The 17538-nt window shown below is 47.3% G+C and overlaps 1 protein-coding gene across 2 annotated transcripts in view; it reads right to left on the reverse strand.

Moving 5' to 3' along the window:
- Positions 1–17538, reverse strand: part of MTAP (methylthioadenosine phosphorylase) — a 42141-nt gene that overhangs the window by 21860 nt on the left and 2743 nt on the right. Inside the window, exons 1-4 of one of the 2 annotated variants that reach the window (XM_087869612.1) lie at positions 15905–16706; positions 9255–9341; positions 7994–8052; positions 4788–4955 (exon numbers count right to left, since the gene is read on the reverse strand). In XM_087869612.1, coding sequence (XP_087725738.1) covers positions 4788–4955; positions 7994–8052; positions 9255–9341; positions 15905–16186 — 596 coding nt within the window. In that variant the 5' untranslated portion in view covers positions 16187–16706. Of the gene's footprint in view, positions 1–4787; positions 4956–7993; positions 8053–9254; positions 9342–15904; positions 16707–17538 lie in introns of those variants that run through there. The other variant, XM_045780389.2, reaches the window with a different exon arrangement.

The raw sequence follows: 17538 nt of genomic DNA on the forward strand, positions 1-17538 counted from the left end.
TATACATAGCCTCACAACGCTCTCTTGGGACAGATGAAAGGTCAGACAAACTCTTCCCCGAGTTCAGATGGACTGTGGAATGACCATCCGGAAGTGAAAAAGTCCCATTCTCAACCAGGTTCGATCCTGAATGGTCAAATGACTTGTGGTCTGATGATAAGGACCTCCATCGGTAGAAGAAATGGATTCGTCAAACCCCATTCATCAGAAGGCATGAGGCACAGAAGATACTTAATGTGGACAAGCCTCCTCCAAGTTTGTGGTATCAGCTGCTTTTTTTTTTTTTAATTTACTTATTTGACAGAGAGAGAGGGAACACTAGCAGGGGGAGTGGGAGAGGAAGAAGCAGGCCCCCAGCGGAAGAGCCTGATGTGGGGCTCAATCCCAGATCGCAGGGATCACGCCCTGAGCCGAAGGCAGACGCTTAACCGCTGTGCCACCCAGGCGCCCCCAGCTGCTCTTTTCAACTCTGCTTAGGGAGGAACATCGCGCATGGAGCCCCAGACCCAGGACAAGGGCAGAGTAAAGTAACCTATCCCTCTACGGTCGGAATGGGAAAATGACAAAGCCAACACCACATTTCTGATATTTAAATTCTAGACCAAGGTCCATTTTGCTTTCCACAGCTGCCCTACTCACAAACACAAAAGGATTATTTTCACTTTAAATATTAGCTAAGGCACCTCCTTGCATGTCTGAGGAAGAGATGCACGACTGCACGTATCCCAAAACCACCTGGAGCCACTCCCCTCCCCACCTGTCTGTTGTCCTGCTCTCACCAGGTCAGCCACACCCCAGATTCCCCTTCTCTCAGGCCCAGGCTTTCAACTTCTCACAGGCAGGAACATGGCGGAGAGAAAATTATTTTCTTAAAAGAACTTCCAACCTATCAGACTCCTTTAAAGGGGTATTCCATTTTTAGAGTAGAAATCCAATGTTTTTTAAAAACAACTGTATAGTCAGAGCCACCTGTCACTCTTTGACCTAAATGGTGTCTGAGGGATGCACAGCAAGGCCGGTGGCCTAGTATTTTTCCCTACACTGGGCACCGAGGGCAAAGAAAGAAACGAGAAAGTTCTGCCATCTATTAAGTAACAATAGCCACACTATTCCATCCTGATTCTTCTTTTTTTCTTTTTAAAGATTTTATTTATTTGAGAGAGTGAGAGAGAGCACAAGCAGGGGGAACAGCAAGCAGAGGGAGAAGCAGGCTCCCCACGGAGCAGGGAGCCTGATGTGTGACTCGATCCCAGGACCCCGAGATCACGACCTAAGCCGAAGGCAGACGTTTCACCGACTGAGCCACGCAGGTGCCCCTCCATCCTTATTCTTTATCACAAATTTATGTTAGGGAGATGAAAAAGATCCCTCTAAACCTCTGAAGACCCCTTTGGGACAAGGATATTTTTTCTAAGATAGCGTGGCAGCAAAGTGGCACAGTAACCAAGTGTGCGTTTCCAGATCAGTCCCTGGAGAAGTGACGGGGTAGGTGGAAGAAGCCTCAGTGATGATGGAGCTCGACCCCGGACTTTGAAGAGAGGGCCCCGGGCCAGAGATGCGCCTGAGGCTAACCGGAGCCAAGACAAAACCTCCGGAGCCAGGGCTCCTGTCCGCAGGCTATACTCCACCGGGTGGCTTTGCAGAGAGCTGCAGTTCCACTCCCGAGCTGCGGCTGGCTGGACGGCTGCCCAGGCTCCCGGCAACACGGCCCCCAGCTGAGCATTCTGTGCCTGAGGACCGCACGGACAGCACACGTCAGGTGCCTGCCTGAACACACCAAGGTTCACCTCCAACATGTGCTGTCATTAGTACAACACGTGAAGGCCATTACTCATAAGGCAAAAAGTGCTGATTCTCTTCTCTTAGGAGACACACATAGGGTAAATCACGTGCGCACCCAAGCGTGGGGAACTGACCCAGCCCGCGGCAGGATCGTTCAGAAACACTGTCCAACAGCAACAGAACACAAGCCACCCAAGGTACTTTTAAGTTTTCTAACGGTTACATGAGAAAAACCGAAAACAGGTAAAATCAGCTTTACTATCTTATCTAGCCCGATAAATCATAAAAGTTACCATTGTAATATATCATCAATATAAAATTTGAGGTTTCTTCTAAATGATATTCCCTTAGGGACCCTCCTTCTAAGAGAACTCTTCTTCTCTTGTTACTGAATAATGTTAACTACAGACCCCTCCAACCAACACATTCACAATAATGGCACCCATGTACCAGGCAGGTGAGAGGTGCTCCATCCCATAAAAGGCACTTACTAGAGACTTTGAACTTCCAAGGCAAGAGTAAGGAGTCAGGGGGTGCCTGGGTGGCTCAGTCGGTGAAACGTTTGCCTTCGGCTCTGGTCATAATCCCAGGGTCCTGGGACTGAGTACCCGCATCAGGCTCCCTGCTCAGTGAGGAGTCTGTTTCTCCCTCTCCCTCTGCTCTGCTCATGCTCTCTCTCACCCTCTCTCTCTCTCTTGAATAAATAAATAAAATCTTAAGAAAAAAAAAAAAAGAAAGAAAAGAGTAGGGAGTCAGGTTATCCACACAGCTCATGAAAGAAAACAGAAACCAGAAGATCTTAAGGTTACACGGCTAAGGACTGCTAAGACAGAAAGAAACCAGACACGATGCGACACCTGTTCTCTTTTCTATTCTCCATCTTTCTGCCCCAATTGCTTTCTTGAAAGAGCCAGTATGTGAAACATCCACATTTACTATTTATGAGGAAAAGATCTGGCAAATGTGAGTGTACAGTTACACCATTTAAGTAACAAATTAATCTGGGGCTTAATACCCAAGTCAGACTTTTCTTTTCAGGATCATCTATGATACTTTATAAATCTGGATCAGTCTGAATAGGGAGTTTCGGTCTCTGCTTTATTTTTTTAAGTAGGCCCCATGCCCGACGTGGGGCTTGAACCCACAGCCCTGAGATCAAGTGTCCCATGCTCAACTGACTGAGCCAGCCAGGCGCCCCATGTACTCTGCTTTACTGAACAGGCATAGTACAACCATTTTCTGAAGTCATTACCTCCAAACACATGGACTTTGACAACCACAGAGATCTTCATCAAGAATTCCAGCTTCCCTCTTCCTTCGAATGATCATGTTTATTCAATTGCTCTAAAAATACTGACTGAGCAACTGCGGGCCATATACTGTCGTGCGTGTTAGGGATAAAGTGGCAGATAGGGTCTCTGCCCTCACACGGCCTATATTCTAGAGGGAAAGATGAACAATACATACCTAGTGTCAGGTGCTGAAAAAATAATAGGAAAAATGATAGGTAAAGGGCAGGTAATGATTTTAGTCTACCCCCATTATTTATTAGGCTGAGCCTCATGAAACTGCTGATATCCAACCATTTCTGACCCAGAGAACGGTCAGTTTCATACGGTTCCACCTAACAGATTCACTCCATAGGGAAACAATCAAGAATGCTTCCGATGGACTCTAAATTACAACAGATCCCTGCCAGACAGAAAACATAGAGAACTGGAGTGAATAAACTTTCTTCCCACGGAACAGGGGAAAGGGCGCTTGGGTGGAGTAAACTCAGCGACAGCAGATGGGGAGGGCAGGATGGACAGAGGTGACAGTCTGGGGACTGCAGTAGGAGCCACCAAATGGCTTAAACTCTGTACTACTTCTCCCCACCACTGACTCAAAGTGCAGAGTGTAGCCTCCTGTCTCGATCTGGAATACCTTGGGAGGTGGGTCCTTTCCCCAGGAATTATAGGGGGGCAGGGGAGTGGAAAGGGATCTCTAGGAGAGCACCCACTTTCCCTTGTGATTCTTCAACTATTTCTTTCTTTTTCTTTTTTTTTTAAGATTTTACTTATTTGTTTATTTTAGAAAGAGAGCTGGCGAAAGGGCAGAGAGGGGGAGAGAATCTCAAGCCGACTCCACTCTGAGGGTGGAGCCTGATGCAGGGCTCGATCTTATGATCCTGAGATCACGACTTGAGCTGAAACCAAGAGTCAGATGCTTAATCGACGGGACCCACCCAGGTGCCCCTCTTCCAACTATTTCTAAATTCAGAAAAAGCCCAGGATCATGGCAGTCAATTACTGCTGAATTTTTTTGGGTAAAGGAATGTTATATATTACTGGTACTACTAAATAACAAAAAAGTCCCTAGCTCCTGAACCAACTGGTCGATCTTAACACCATGTAAAGACAACCGGACATTACATGCCTGCCGATACGATGCAAGGAGGGTTCCTGCCAAGAATGTGAACCTGGTTCTCATCAGGCCTCCAGAGCTACCAACTGGTTTACAGCAAACATAGGGGACAGGGGGAGACACTGACACTTAAGGGTGCAGTCAGTAAAATCCTGAATGGGGACGCTACGGGACAAGAAAAAGGGGAAAAGGAGGTGGCGGAAGCATTATTAGCTCATACGTGTAATGAGTGGACCCCCTCTGGAATCTTATTTGAAAAAACCAAGTTCAAAAAAGTCCGTGAGACAATAGGGAAAAGGAGAGCAGTGTCCAGGCAGCGAAAGCTAAGGAAACAAGAGGCGATTTGCTTGGGTCTACGAGAGTTCTTATCTATTCAAATTACAGACCATGGTGAACTGAGAAATGGCAGAGCTGGGAACTGGTCACCAGACAGTTCATCCTTACTCTGGTTTGCAGCTGTTTAAAAACTTCCCACAGTGCAAAGCTTCAGGCAAATCTGTGGGCCTGCCCTCTGCTCCTCTCCCAGATCCCCATACGACATCTATTTGAGCTGGGAAGGATCTCACCCAAGCCTAAGGCATCTTAGATGACCCGCTCACCTGTCGATGAACTGATCAATAATGACGATATCACCGGGCTGAATCTCTTCCCTCAAGGAACCGCAGGCTGTGGTCACTATGACGTGTGTGCAGCCCTCCTCCTTCAGAGCCCAGATGTTCGCCTGGTAGTTGACTTTCGAAGGCATGATGGTATGCTGTCTCCCGTGCCTGTGGGAAGGAGTGGATACAGTGGGACAGTGAGCAGGGCACTGGAATACTGTTAGAAGAGAAAAACTCAGTTTATAGCAGCACCTTCCAGCCCTTTCCATCAAAGCACTTTTATGGGCAGAGGCCAGGGGATAACTCGTCTACTGCAAATACAAACCACTTGGTCTTAAAGTACAGGCCACCTTTCCATGGCATGCATTTATTTTCCTATCAAGAGCCAGTAAGGCGCCCATGAAGAAAGATATAAAATAGGAGGAGAAACTCAAGCTCCCAGTTGACTCTCTCCATTCCTTCGTCTGATCACCTAAATAAGTTAATGAAACTTTCAAAATAATTACAGTTCCCAGCTGTTATGACACTAGCAGGTTTCGTCCAAGAACCAGTCACCTCACGCATGACCACTGTTAGTAGCTGAATTGTGCCCCCCCCACCCCCCACCCCCCGGCCAGAATTCATATTTTGCAGCCCTAATCCCCAGTATGTCAGAATACACCTGTGTTTGCAGGGAGGGTCTTTCATATGGTAATGAAGTTACGAGGGCATTAGGGTGGACCCTAATCCAGTGTCCTCACAAGAGGAGGAAATCTGGACACAGACTTACACACTGGGAAGAATGTGTGAAGATACAGGGAGAAGATGGCCATCCACGAGTCAAAAAAAAAAAAAAAAAGAGAGGTCTGGAATAGGTCCTTCCCTCACAAGCCTTCAGAAGGAACCAATCCTACTGACACCTTGATCTTGGAAGTGTAGCTCCAGAACTGTGAGCAAAGAACCTTCTGTGTCCACCCAGTCTGCGTCAGCTCAAGCAAACGAACACAACCACCACCGACTTCCTACCACACTTCAAATAAAATCCAAACACCTAACCATGGCCCTCGTGTCACTTGGGCACCAGTGTCCTAATGCAACCTCAGCTCTTGTCCCACGTCAGCCTTAAGGGCCTCCTCGCTGCCCATCTCTGCTCAGTCCTGCTCAGGCCTCCAGCCCGCTGAGCCCTCTACTCCAACGTCACCTCTGCAGAGAAGTGCTTTCCATGACCACCGAGTCAAAGTCACACCGCTATCCCCTTTCCTTTCTACCATCTGTTGGTAACTCAAACTACAGTTCCTTTTCCATGTCTACCTTCCCGAGAGGGTGAGGCCCTTGTCTGTGCTCCTGGCCGGGATGCAGAACACGACCAAGAGTGCCAGTAAACGGCCAGTCAAGGGAACCCAATTTCTAAAGTTATTGTTAAAAATTCACGTTAGATGATAGTAGCAGTATTTCATAGAGAGTTAAAATCATTCTGGGCTGCCTGAAAAACTACCAATAGAACGGTGTAATGGTCCACCACGGAAGGGCCAAGTGTGATAATGCAGAAACAGGCTTTCAAGGAAGTAGGTGAACACACAAAAATCTCACTATTCTACAATGATGATTAAGTTTGGGCTTTAGAGTGGAAGTGCCTGGATTCAAATCCTAGCCTTGCCATTTACTGGCGATGTGACCTCACAGCCACTCAGTGCTCTCAGTCTGATTTTTTCCACCTAGAAAATGGTTAATAATATTACCTGCATCATAGGGTGGTCATTAAATATCCCTTGTATCATCCCGTGTTAATATTAGAAGAAAAACTTTAATGTCTTTTCTGTTCACCAAGAGAATTGTGAAACACATCAAAATGCTTTGAACATAGTTTCAAACAGGCAGAGCATATGAGGGTTTTTACCCTGAGTGCACAGATGGCCTCTCAGAGGTGGAGGTCCTGAATACGCAGACAGTATATGCATTTTCCCAAGGCTGGTCTCCAAAACACTAATCACAGTTTTCAAAAGAAATTCAAAAACCCGAAGTCATTAAGAAACACTTGCATTCAAGGGACAAACAGTTCCTAGTCCAACACAATTCAGTTCATCGGGTAGGAGTATAAAACCCTCACCAGAGGGCCACACCATCAGCTGCTTTCTCTTAGAGCCTGGAAAAAAATGAATCAGTCCCCCAGCAATGACCACGGGACCAACAAAGAAGGCTGCCTGAAATCGACCCCAAGTGACCATCTAAAACTAAAATTCAGTTGTACTGGATTCAGCAACGTCACTGCCACTAGTGTGGCAGCCGGCCTCTAGGTGGATCCCCCGTTTTCATGCTCAGTGTAATTCCCTCCTCCCTCCACTGCAGGTGGACCTGAGATTTGCTTCCGGTCAATGGGCTCCACCTCAGGGGGTCATTCCCACAAGCAGGTGCCACCATGCCGGCCGGGTCCAGAGAGCCCCTCCTGCTGGCCACTATCATGGGAGCTCCGCCCCCGGAGGGCACCACGGGACAGGGAGTGTGGACAAGCCTAGAGGAGCTGAATTCTGCCAACGACACCGGCGAGCCTGAATGAGGGGCTGGGGCTGCCGATGAGAACAAGTCCCTCGGTATACCTTGTGTGACCTTGTGTAACCCTGAGCAGGGGAACCACCTAAGCTGTGCTCACACTCCTGATGCTGAGAAACTGTGGGACACTGTGTGTGAAGTCGCTGCCCTTGTGGTAATTTGTTCACAGCATGAGAAAACTAATACATGAGGTCTGACTAATTTCCAGCTGTGTGGTAGAGATGAGTCGCCCCGTCTGTAATAGTAGAACAGCTTTTCAAGGAAACAATGTGGATACCAACGGGAACCCGCTCCCTGCAAACCCATAACTACTACCACACAGGGGGTCGTGAATGAAGCAGTTTCTCTTGTTAATTAGAAGAAAAACAATAAATAAGGAAAAGCACCTCTCCTCTGGCAGTGAGAACTAAATCCAGAAGCTTCAATTTTAGTCAGATTCATTCTATTGTCTACTGATTATTTTAACCGCTTTTCCAGCCTAAGGGGAATTGGGGTGAGCTCTCTGATCTCCGAAGTCACTATAATTTACCCAAAACCGTAAGCAGTCGACAAAGGTTACTGAGGTGCTCTGACTCTACCAATACGAAGAACTCACGCCCACACCATCACTCTCTCCAGGATCTGAGTCAAATGTAAACCCTCCTTTAATAGCAATATTCAAAAAGCTTAAAACACCTTACCGTGCAAGGAGGACGCAATCGACGTTCTTGATCTTCCCCAAAATTAAGGCATCGGAAGGCTGAACGTAATGAAAGATGGTTACAACCCAATGACTTGAACTCATTCATATACAAACGATTTAAAAAACTGCCATTTCAATTGTTCCACCACAATAGGATTCATGGAAACGTGGAAGATACACTTGAAAGAAGTAAGGGAGTCCAGATTTGACCTCAATCAACACGGAGCCGTCCGGAGGCACGGGGGCAGGAGGCCTGCCTCGGGTGCGTGGGCAGGTACCACTTAGTAAGATCTACTTGTCGCAAGCACCCTGGGGGGCTCCAATGTCATGCTGGTCAAATACAGATGTGTCAAGGGTACCTGGCAGGTACAAGAACAGGTGTGAGAGTAAAATGTGGTAAGGAGGCCACTGCCACAGAACTTAAGAACTCAGCCCCGGAACCGCTTGCCATGCCAACCAAGTCTAAGAGGGCCATGGGATGACCGGAGGTAACAGAGGGGAAGGTCCTGAGAACTGGAGAGGGCTCAGAAAACACGAGGCCATGAGATGAGCCAAGCTGAGAGCAGGACTTAGAGAACATGAGGTCAGTCTAAGGACTTGGCTGGAAAGGAGGGCTGGGAGGAACTGCCACATACAGGGATCCTGGGAGGAGGACCAGAAGGTCCGTCGTGTTTGGAAGTAGCAGTATGGGACTGGGAGAAGGTCAACACCTCATCCTCTCTGGAAGACACAGGAGCTGGGAGAATAAGTAGCTGCCTTTTAATAGAAAAAGACGAGTGTTTTATTTTTAGTTGAGTTATGCTATTGATTTCTGGACCCTCAGGAAATCCCCCCACCGCCTTGGGCCAGGGCTTACTAAGAAAAGACCACTTTGCATTATTTGTTCCTGTTTGCCATCTGTCGGCATAATTAATGTGGAAGACCTATAGGCCCCAAATTAGAAGCTAATTTGAATGCAGTGATCTGAAGACGTACAGCTGCTATCTCTGAAACGAGTCTCTGGCTTCTAGAGATAAAAACTGAGAAGTTACATGTGCAGGGTCTCAATCCTACGAGGTCCAAGACACTCCTAGGGACACTACTTCAGCTGGTAGAGCCCAATGACAAGACCACTGGGCCATCTCAGCCTGGGGCAGACAGCCCTGTGCTGCCAAGACAAAAGCAGTTAAAAAATATATATATATTTTTAATGTAAAAACCAAACCAGCAAGAAAAAAGGAAAAAGCTGGTATGTCTCCACTAAAGGGATGGATAGTGACCTTGCCAAAGGGAGTATCCACATATTTTTCAGTTCTTCCTTCTAAGATTTCTGGATCATCCAGGCCTGTTCCACCAATTATTCCAATCTAAAGGAGACAATAAAAAGACAACATATTTGGTCATTTTACAGTAGAAACAAAATCATTACTTCAAGCAAATTCATTTATTCACATACATACGCTCTTCTCCATTCCTGCTAAGCCCTAGTCACTTTTTCTTTAAATTAGTCTCAGAGGTAGAATTTAGTGATTCATCAGTTGCATACAATACCCAGTGCTCAGTAATTCAAGTGCCTCCTTAATCCTGTCACCCAGTTACCTCTTCTCCCACCCACCTCCCCTCCAGCAACCCTCAGTTCGTTTCTTAGAGTTCAGAGTCTCTTATGTCTTGCCTCCCTCTCTATTTTCTTATTTTATTTTTCCTTCCCTTCCCCTATGTTATCTGTTTAGTTTCTTAAATTCCACATACGAGTGAAATCATATGGTATTTGTCTTTCTGACTTAATCTCACTTAGCATAATTCCCTCTAGTTCTGTACGTGTTGCTGCAAATGGCAAGATTTTGTGGTTTTGATGGCTGAGTCGTACTCTGTTGTATATATTTACCATATCTTCTTTATCCATTCATCTGTCTGTGGACTTCTGGGCTCTTTCCATAGTCTGGCTATTGTGGACATTGCTGCTATCAACACTGGGGTGCAGGTGCCCCTTCAGATCACTATGTTTGAATCCTTTGGATAAATGCCTAGTACTGCAATTGCTGGGCTATAGGATGGCTCTATTTTTCACGTTTTGAGGAACTCCATACTGTTTTCCACAGTGGCTGCACCAGCCTGCATTCCCACCAACAGTGTAAGACGAATCCTTTCTCCTCATCCTCGCCAACACCTGCTGTTTCCTAAGTTATTAATTTTAGCCATTCTGGCTGCTGTGAGGTGGTATCCCATTGTGGTTTTAATTTTGCATTTCCCTGATGCCGAGTGATGCGAACATTTTTCATGTGTCTGTTGGCCATTTGGATGTCTTCTTTGGAGAAATGTCTGTTCCTGTCTTCTGCCCACTTCTTGACTAGACTTTTTGGTTTTTGGGTGTTGAGTTTGGTAAATTCTTTATATATTTGGCTACTAGCCCTTTATCTGATAAGACTTTTGCAAATATCTTCTCCCATTCCGTAGGTTGCCTTTTAGTTTTGTTGACTGTTCCTTTGCCGTGTAAAAGATTTTTATCTTGATAAAGTCCCAATACTTCATTTTTGCTTTTGTTTCCCTTCCCTCCAGTGATGTGTCTAGCAAGAAGTTGCTGCGGCCAAGGTCAAAAAGGTTGCTGCCTGTGTTCTCCTCTAGGATTTTGATGGATTCCTGTCTCACATTTAGGTCTTTCATCCATTTTGAGTCTATTTTTGTGTATGGTGTGAGGAAATGGTCCAGTTTCATTATTCTGCATGTGGCTGCCCAATTTTCCCAACACAACTTGTTGAAGAGACTGTCTTTTTTTCCATCGGATATTCCTTCCTGCTTTGTCGAAGATTAGTTGACCATAGAGTCGAGGGTCCATTTCTGGGTTCTCCATTCTGTTCCATTGGTCGATGTGTCTGTTTTTGTGCCAGTACCATACTGTCTTGGTGATCATAGCTTTGTAACAGAGCCTGAAGTCTGGAATTGTGATGCCACCAGCTTTGGTTTTCTTTTTCAACATTCCTCTGGCTATTCGGGGTCTTTTCTGGTTCCGTACAAATTTTAGGATTCTTTATTCCAGCTCTATGAAAAATGCTGATGGTATTTTGATAGGGATTGCACTGAATGTGTGGACTGCTCTAGGTAGCATAGACATTTTAACAGTAGTTGTTCTTCCAATTCATGAGCACGGAACGTTTTTCCATTTCTTTGTGTCTTCTTCAGTTTCTTTCATGAGTGTTCTATTGTCTTCAGGATACAGATCCTTTACATGTTTGGTTAGGTTTATTCCTAGGTATCACAGGGTCGTGGATGCAATTGTAAATGGGATCGACTCCTTAATTTCTCTTTCTTCAGTCTCATTGTTAGTGTATAGAAATGCCACTGACTTCTGTGCATTGATTTTATATCACACCACTTTGCTGAATTCCTGTATGCGTTCTAGCAATTTGGGGGGTGGAGTCTTTTGGGTTTTCTACATAGAGTATCATGTCGTCTGTGAAGAGTTAAGAGTTTGACTTCTTCTTTGCCAATCTGGATGCCCTTTATTTCTTTTTGTTGTCTGATTGCTGAGGCTAGGACTTCCAGTACTATGCTGAACTGCAGTGATGATCGTGGACATTCCCTGCTGTGTTCCTGACCTTAGCGGAAAGCTCTGTGTTTCCTCATGAGGATGATATTAGCTGTTTTTCGTATATGGCTTTTATGATATTGAGGTATGTTCCCTCTATCCCTACATGGCAGGGAAGGGGGTCTCCCCGGTTCTGCGGCTCACTGGGCCGCTGCTCGCAGAGTGGTCACCTGACAGTGCCACGGTTCCGTTTATCCAAACCCCAAGCTGAGAGCTCACTCTTGGGTTCTCTGTTTGCAGCCGGCTTCCGCATCCTGATGCCTGGGAGGTCTGCTACACTCAGGCACCCCCAGTCTTCCTGTGACCTTGGGATATCCTGAGACCACACTGTCCCACCTACGATTCTGCCCCTCTTTGCCCCCTGAGCACATTTCAGGCAGGGAAGTCCCTCACCGGAGCACACTTCTAAAAGTTCTGATTTAGCGCTCTGCTGTCACTTGCCGGTAGCCAGCTGAGGAAGGCTCCCTCCCTCCCGTGGTCTATCTTCCCATTTATCGCCTCATTGTAACATTAGATAAAGAAACGAGAAAGATTTTCTTTCCTATGCCACTAAAATCACAGAGTTGTAAGAGATCATGGATAGAAGAGTTGGGAAAAGCATAAAAGTTAGTCTCATGTATATTTATAAAATCAAACTATCCTTCCTATATATATATTTTAAGTCCAAGTGTTGTGTTGCATTTTCCAGAGATGAACTTATCAGCCCTCGTCTTTGGGGGCTAATGGGAGTTACAGGAACCTGGCCCTGCAACTCCAGAGTTAATCTAATTCGATGACTATGAAACACAAACAAGAGCAGTTACAAAGACAGCTAAATATTAACTGAATTGTTAACTAAAAATTAAATGACAGAGATCATTAAGGCTTCTCTGGGCTGATAAGGAAGAATAGTATTTAAATTATCAGTCACTAGTTAGAGAGAGGACACGTCATTAGAAACCAAATGGAAAGTGACCCGAGCATTTTTTTTTCAATAAAAAGCTTGTCACTTGAGTAAAATTTCTACTCAATGAAAGCAGCTCCTTGAGAAAAAAATCCAGGTTAAGAAGTCACTGAGCACCTGAATAATTTTCAGATCAGGTTACACGAGTTGATTTTATATCATTATGAATGGCTACCTCTCTGGCCCTCAGTTTTCTGGAAACAAAGCCAAACCAAACAGGAGGGGCAATTTAGTGAGATTTTACTGAACAACTGCTAGTTACTGGATTCAGAAGTTTAAAAGTGTCGCCACAACTTCCTCAAGCGGCTAAACCAGTTTTTGAAGTTGGCGCCACCTTGTGGTACGTTGTTGAAACCACAGCAGGTTCCATTCTGGGCCAACCCCACCTCTCCTTACCACCACAGATCATCGTTAAGACTAACCAGTATTAGTTGATTTTTAAATCAACAGAAGTGTTTGTTTAAGTCAGTACACTTAAATCATGCCAATCCGCTAGAAAAAATTGTAAATCAGTGTCATACGATCCTAACCCTTCCTCCAGCTGGCTTCTCCATTTTATCCTGCGTTTCATGCATTTCGGAGGCACCCCAGACCATGGGGGCGGGGCTAATAAACTGCCCAGCCCTTCGTCCTCACCCTAGGTCACAAAACTGAACTGCTGACTCTGAAAGTATTTTCGGCCTAATCTTGGGGGATTCTGTTGCTCTTGAAAACTTCTGCCTTTTTTTTTTTTTTAAAGGCTTATTACCACTTTGACTTGGCTGTTTCTGGATGTCCCCTGGGCCACAGCATCTCATATTCTGGATTCAACACTGGATTCTCAGACTTGCACGAACACAACAAAACTGACTGTTGTGAAACCACCTCCCGGTTTGGGGCCAGCTAGCCCAGAACCGCGGCAGTGACTAACAAATGCTGACCAGGGGTCCTGCCAAAGTTCAGTGCCCTTGAGCCCACGGTAAGCAGCCCCAAGCTTCAGTCCACAGCACCCCAGCTGCATGACTGCATTAGGTAGCTGGTAACTCAGCCCCCCGGAGAGCAACATGGACTGGGCATGAAAGCAAGAGCTGTCCAGAAAGGCTGGGATGGGGTCTCTGGCACTGGAATTATCCGTAGGTGAGCATGTCCAGTCACCCAATCGGCTCCAGTTGTTTATAGAAAGTCCTATCTTGCAAGGTATACAGGACAAGCGTAGCAACTGCCTACTGCCACAGCGAGAAACGGACCTCTAACCATTTTCCTGCAGCAGAGGGAGGCCATCAGTGCCAGGATGGGGCAATGTCGCCACCTGCTGGCTCCACAGCAAAGTACAACTAGGATGGAACTTGCAAGCACCATAGCCTAATTCATTGTCACCTGGAGCCTCTAAATTCAATAGCTGACTCAGTACCTGCCTTGGTAATAAAGTCACTGCATCTGAGTACTTAGATGTCCCAGGCACTGTGCTAAGTGCTCCAGCCACCTTACCTCATTTGATCTTCACAACCACCCAGTAAGATATGCCCTACAGTATTATACCCATTTTCCCCAAGACAAAAGAAAAGCATCAAGTTAAGAAACTCGTCCAACAATAAATTATAAGAAGGAAAGACAGAAAAGGAACCCAGGTCTTTCATGCTCAACTGCTATGATGTATTGTCTCCCAATATCTCCTGGAGTCCTTTAGAACATCATACCCCATCAGGAAAGTTTTACTCTCTCCGTGTACTGAGGAAACTGATGCTCAGAGAGGCCAAGTAACGACACTCGGGAAGCAACGACAAGACCTTACCAGGCCTCCTGGGCCAGAAGCACCAGCGTTTAGTCCAGGTAACCCTAGACGGCCTAGAAATATATTTGAGGACTGGGATGGAACTTCTGGGCCAATCCTGCCCAGCCAGGACTTCCTTACACGGGATAAAGCTCTGAAACAGAGAATCCCTGGTCAATCATGGTCATTGCCAACTTTTAACAGCTACTGGTTCATCTCGCACTTTCCCACTGACAGACCACTGAGTCAATTTCCTTAAAAAGAGAAGAGGGTTTGACTTCCTCCCTGAGAGCGCAAAAGCATTTTATCTAAATGTTGGCTTGACCTGGCCAGAATGGTTATTTCCAGCAATGCTGAAAGGGCTCCTATGAACCCCTACCCTTTGTCTATTTCCCCTAGTACCAGGACCCAGGAGATTTCACACATCCCACTTGGTTGCAAGAACCACTCGCCATCACTTTGAGGCCTGGATACACTACCTCCAAGAACCTAGCACTCCGTGTCGGCATTCTCAAACCACAGCAGCCCGAGCAGCTGAGGCTAGCTCATGGCAGGGAGGTGGGCTGCCTCTGAGTGCTTCGAACTCACGATGAGGCGAGAGGACCAGAGCTCAAGCCGGCGGCGATCCCTGATCTGAGCACTTCAGGCCTTCAGCTCTGGTTGCCATGGACATATTTGGCAAGTGCAAGAGACAAAAGTTCTTTTATGGAGCCAACCTGGCTTGGAGCCTCCCAGAGCCTTGTAAAATCCCGGAAGCCCAGCTGTGTGGGGAGAGAGTGGCCAAATGTCTCAGTCTGGGTGGCCTGTTCAAAACCCGCACTATGGTCCACAGAGACTGCTGGTGGCCCAATCTCGGACAAGACGCTCCTCGCTGTAAGCCGCCCTTGCGGGTGACGGTTATGGGCTGCATTGGTTCTCCCCTCCCCAAATCCTCGGTTGAAGCCCCAACACCCAATACCTCTGAACGTAACGATTGTGGAAAGAGGCTCTTTGATGAGATAATTAGGTTAAATGCAGTCACAGGGAGGGCCCTAATCCATGATGACCAGTGGCCTATAAAGCAAGATCTGGGGGCGCCTGGGTGGCACAGCGGTTAAGCGCCTGCCTTCGGCTCAGGGCGTGATCCCGGCGTTATGGGATCGAGCCCCACATCAGGCTCTTCTGCTATGAGCCTGCTTCTTCCTCTCCCACTCCCCCTGCTGTGTTCCCTCTCTCGCTGGCTGTCTCTATCTCTGTCAAATAAATAAATAAAATCTTTTAAAAAAATAAATAAAGCAAGATCGGGAACACACACACCCCCAGAGGGAAGACCGTGTGAAGCGCAGGAAGAAGCTGGCTGTCCGCACGCCAAGGAGGCCTCAAAAGCAACCCACGCTGCTGACAGCTCGATGTTGGCCTTCCTGCCTCCAGGCTCTGAGGAGATACCCTTCTGTTGTTTCAGGCGCCCGGCGTGTGGTGCCTCGTTACGGTGAGGCTAACACACTAACACAGGAGTGTGGTATTTCGGTCAGATAACCTTAGGGCTCAGGACATCCAACCGACCTCCCCTCACAAAGTCGGGATGTTACTCCGATGGGCAGACACCCTCTCAAAGATATAGTTGTGCCTCCCGAAATTGCCCATTTTTCTGAGAAGGCTTTTCCTCAACTCTTACTGTATTCTGCGGAGCTCTCCCCTTGTGCGACAGCAGCAGCAATCTGCCCAGTGCTCCCCCTGGGTCAGCTCCTGGACAGGAGAGTCCCTCGGGGAGCTCTCGATACCAAAGCTCAGGTCCGAGATTCCAGAGACTCGATGAACTGGGCAGGGCAAGGTGTGCAGCCAGCATCGAGGGGCCTAGACCTTGAAGTTCCACAGCGTGGGCCGGCTGAGTGTCACAGGCTAAACCATGCTCCTGAGAGAGGTCCTGTCTGTGTCCTGATTCCCAGAACCTGTGCATGTTACCTTACCTAAGTCAGAGCTCTTGAGATAGGGAGATCATCCTGGATTATCCGGATAGGCCCTAAAGGTAACCACAGGCGTCCTTATAAGACGGTCCCATGAGGGAGAAGGCGACCTGATGCCAAAGAATGTTGGTGACTTCTAGAAGCTGGAAAAGCAAGGAAACAGACGCTCTCTCGGATCCTCCAAGAGAAGCTGCCCTACCAGCCAGGTGTTAGTCCAGCAGGACTCATTCTGTACTTCTAACCTCCAGGACTGTGAGAGATCCCTGGGCACAGTTTGAAGCCGTCGGGTCTGTGGTGATGGTTACAGCAGCCACAGGAAACTCGTACACCAAGAATCACCTGAAGGGCTTGTCAGAAGTGCAGATGCCTCTTCAAAGCTCTCTGGGTCAGCAGTCGTCACATTTTCGCTGGATTCTGAATATATGGAGGCTCTTCAAAACCCAGACTGCAGCCCCCCACCCCCATGCTCCTGATTCAGCAGGACTGGGATGGGGCCCGATAATGTGCATTTCTGACAAATCCCCAGGGGGCTGCGGATGCATCACGCACATTGAGAACTACTGCCGTAGCTGCTTCTGAGACACGGGCTGGAATACGGTGATCGCAGTCACAGTGAAGGATGAGGGTCCACTGCGCACGAAAATGTATATCCCGTGTGCTCATCTGTACCTTACTCCGTGGAATTAGGAGAATCAAAGGAAATAACGCATTAATATCTGCCACTGTTTCTGTCTCTCCTCCCACCTCCAGCAAAAGCGAAATAAAAATAAACACCCCTCCAGACAACAGAAGGCCCCTTATCTTAGGTCTTTCTCTGCTGGTCAGGACACACACCGGGCCACCCCTGCATCTCCTCACCAGGCCATCTCTGTCTGTCCCTCATCCAAGCGCGTACCAGCTGTCCTGGGAGTGTCTGGAAACCCATGTGGACATTTCCGGCTGCCACGATGACTGGGGGGAGGGGACTGGCATTTTGTGGGGAGGGGTCCAGGATGCACCAGAGATCCTACAATGCCCAGGACAGTCCTACAAAAGGACTGTTCTGCCCAAAATGCCACCATGGCCCTAAGCAAAAAAATGAAGGCTTGCTCATCCTCTGGCTTCCAAATGGGACCCGTGGGTCAGCTGTCCCCTGGTTTCTGAGGGTCACTCAAGGACTTTCAGTCTGAAGGCCTCTGCCAGCCACACTCAGGTGCCAAAAGGAGAACTTAAAAGGCCCATTCATCCCAGTCTAGACTCCGTGACTTGTCTGTCTCTCTTAATGCCATTGTGCTGATAGCCCACCACCCACTTCTGATGGGACCATATGCCCTCCTTGTCATAACAACCATGATTCATAAGGCTT

Source organism: Ursus americanus, chromosome 18 (assembly GCF_024610735.1).
Source record: "Ursus americanus isolate L20-20 chromosome 18, mUrsAme1.1.p, whole genome shotgun sequence".
NCBI classification, from domain to species: domain Eukaryota; kingdom Metazoa; phylum Chordata; class Mammalia; order Carnivora; family Ursidae; genus Ursus; species Ursus americanus.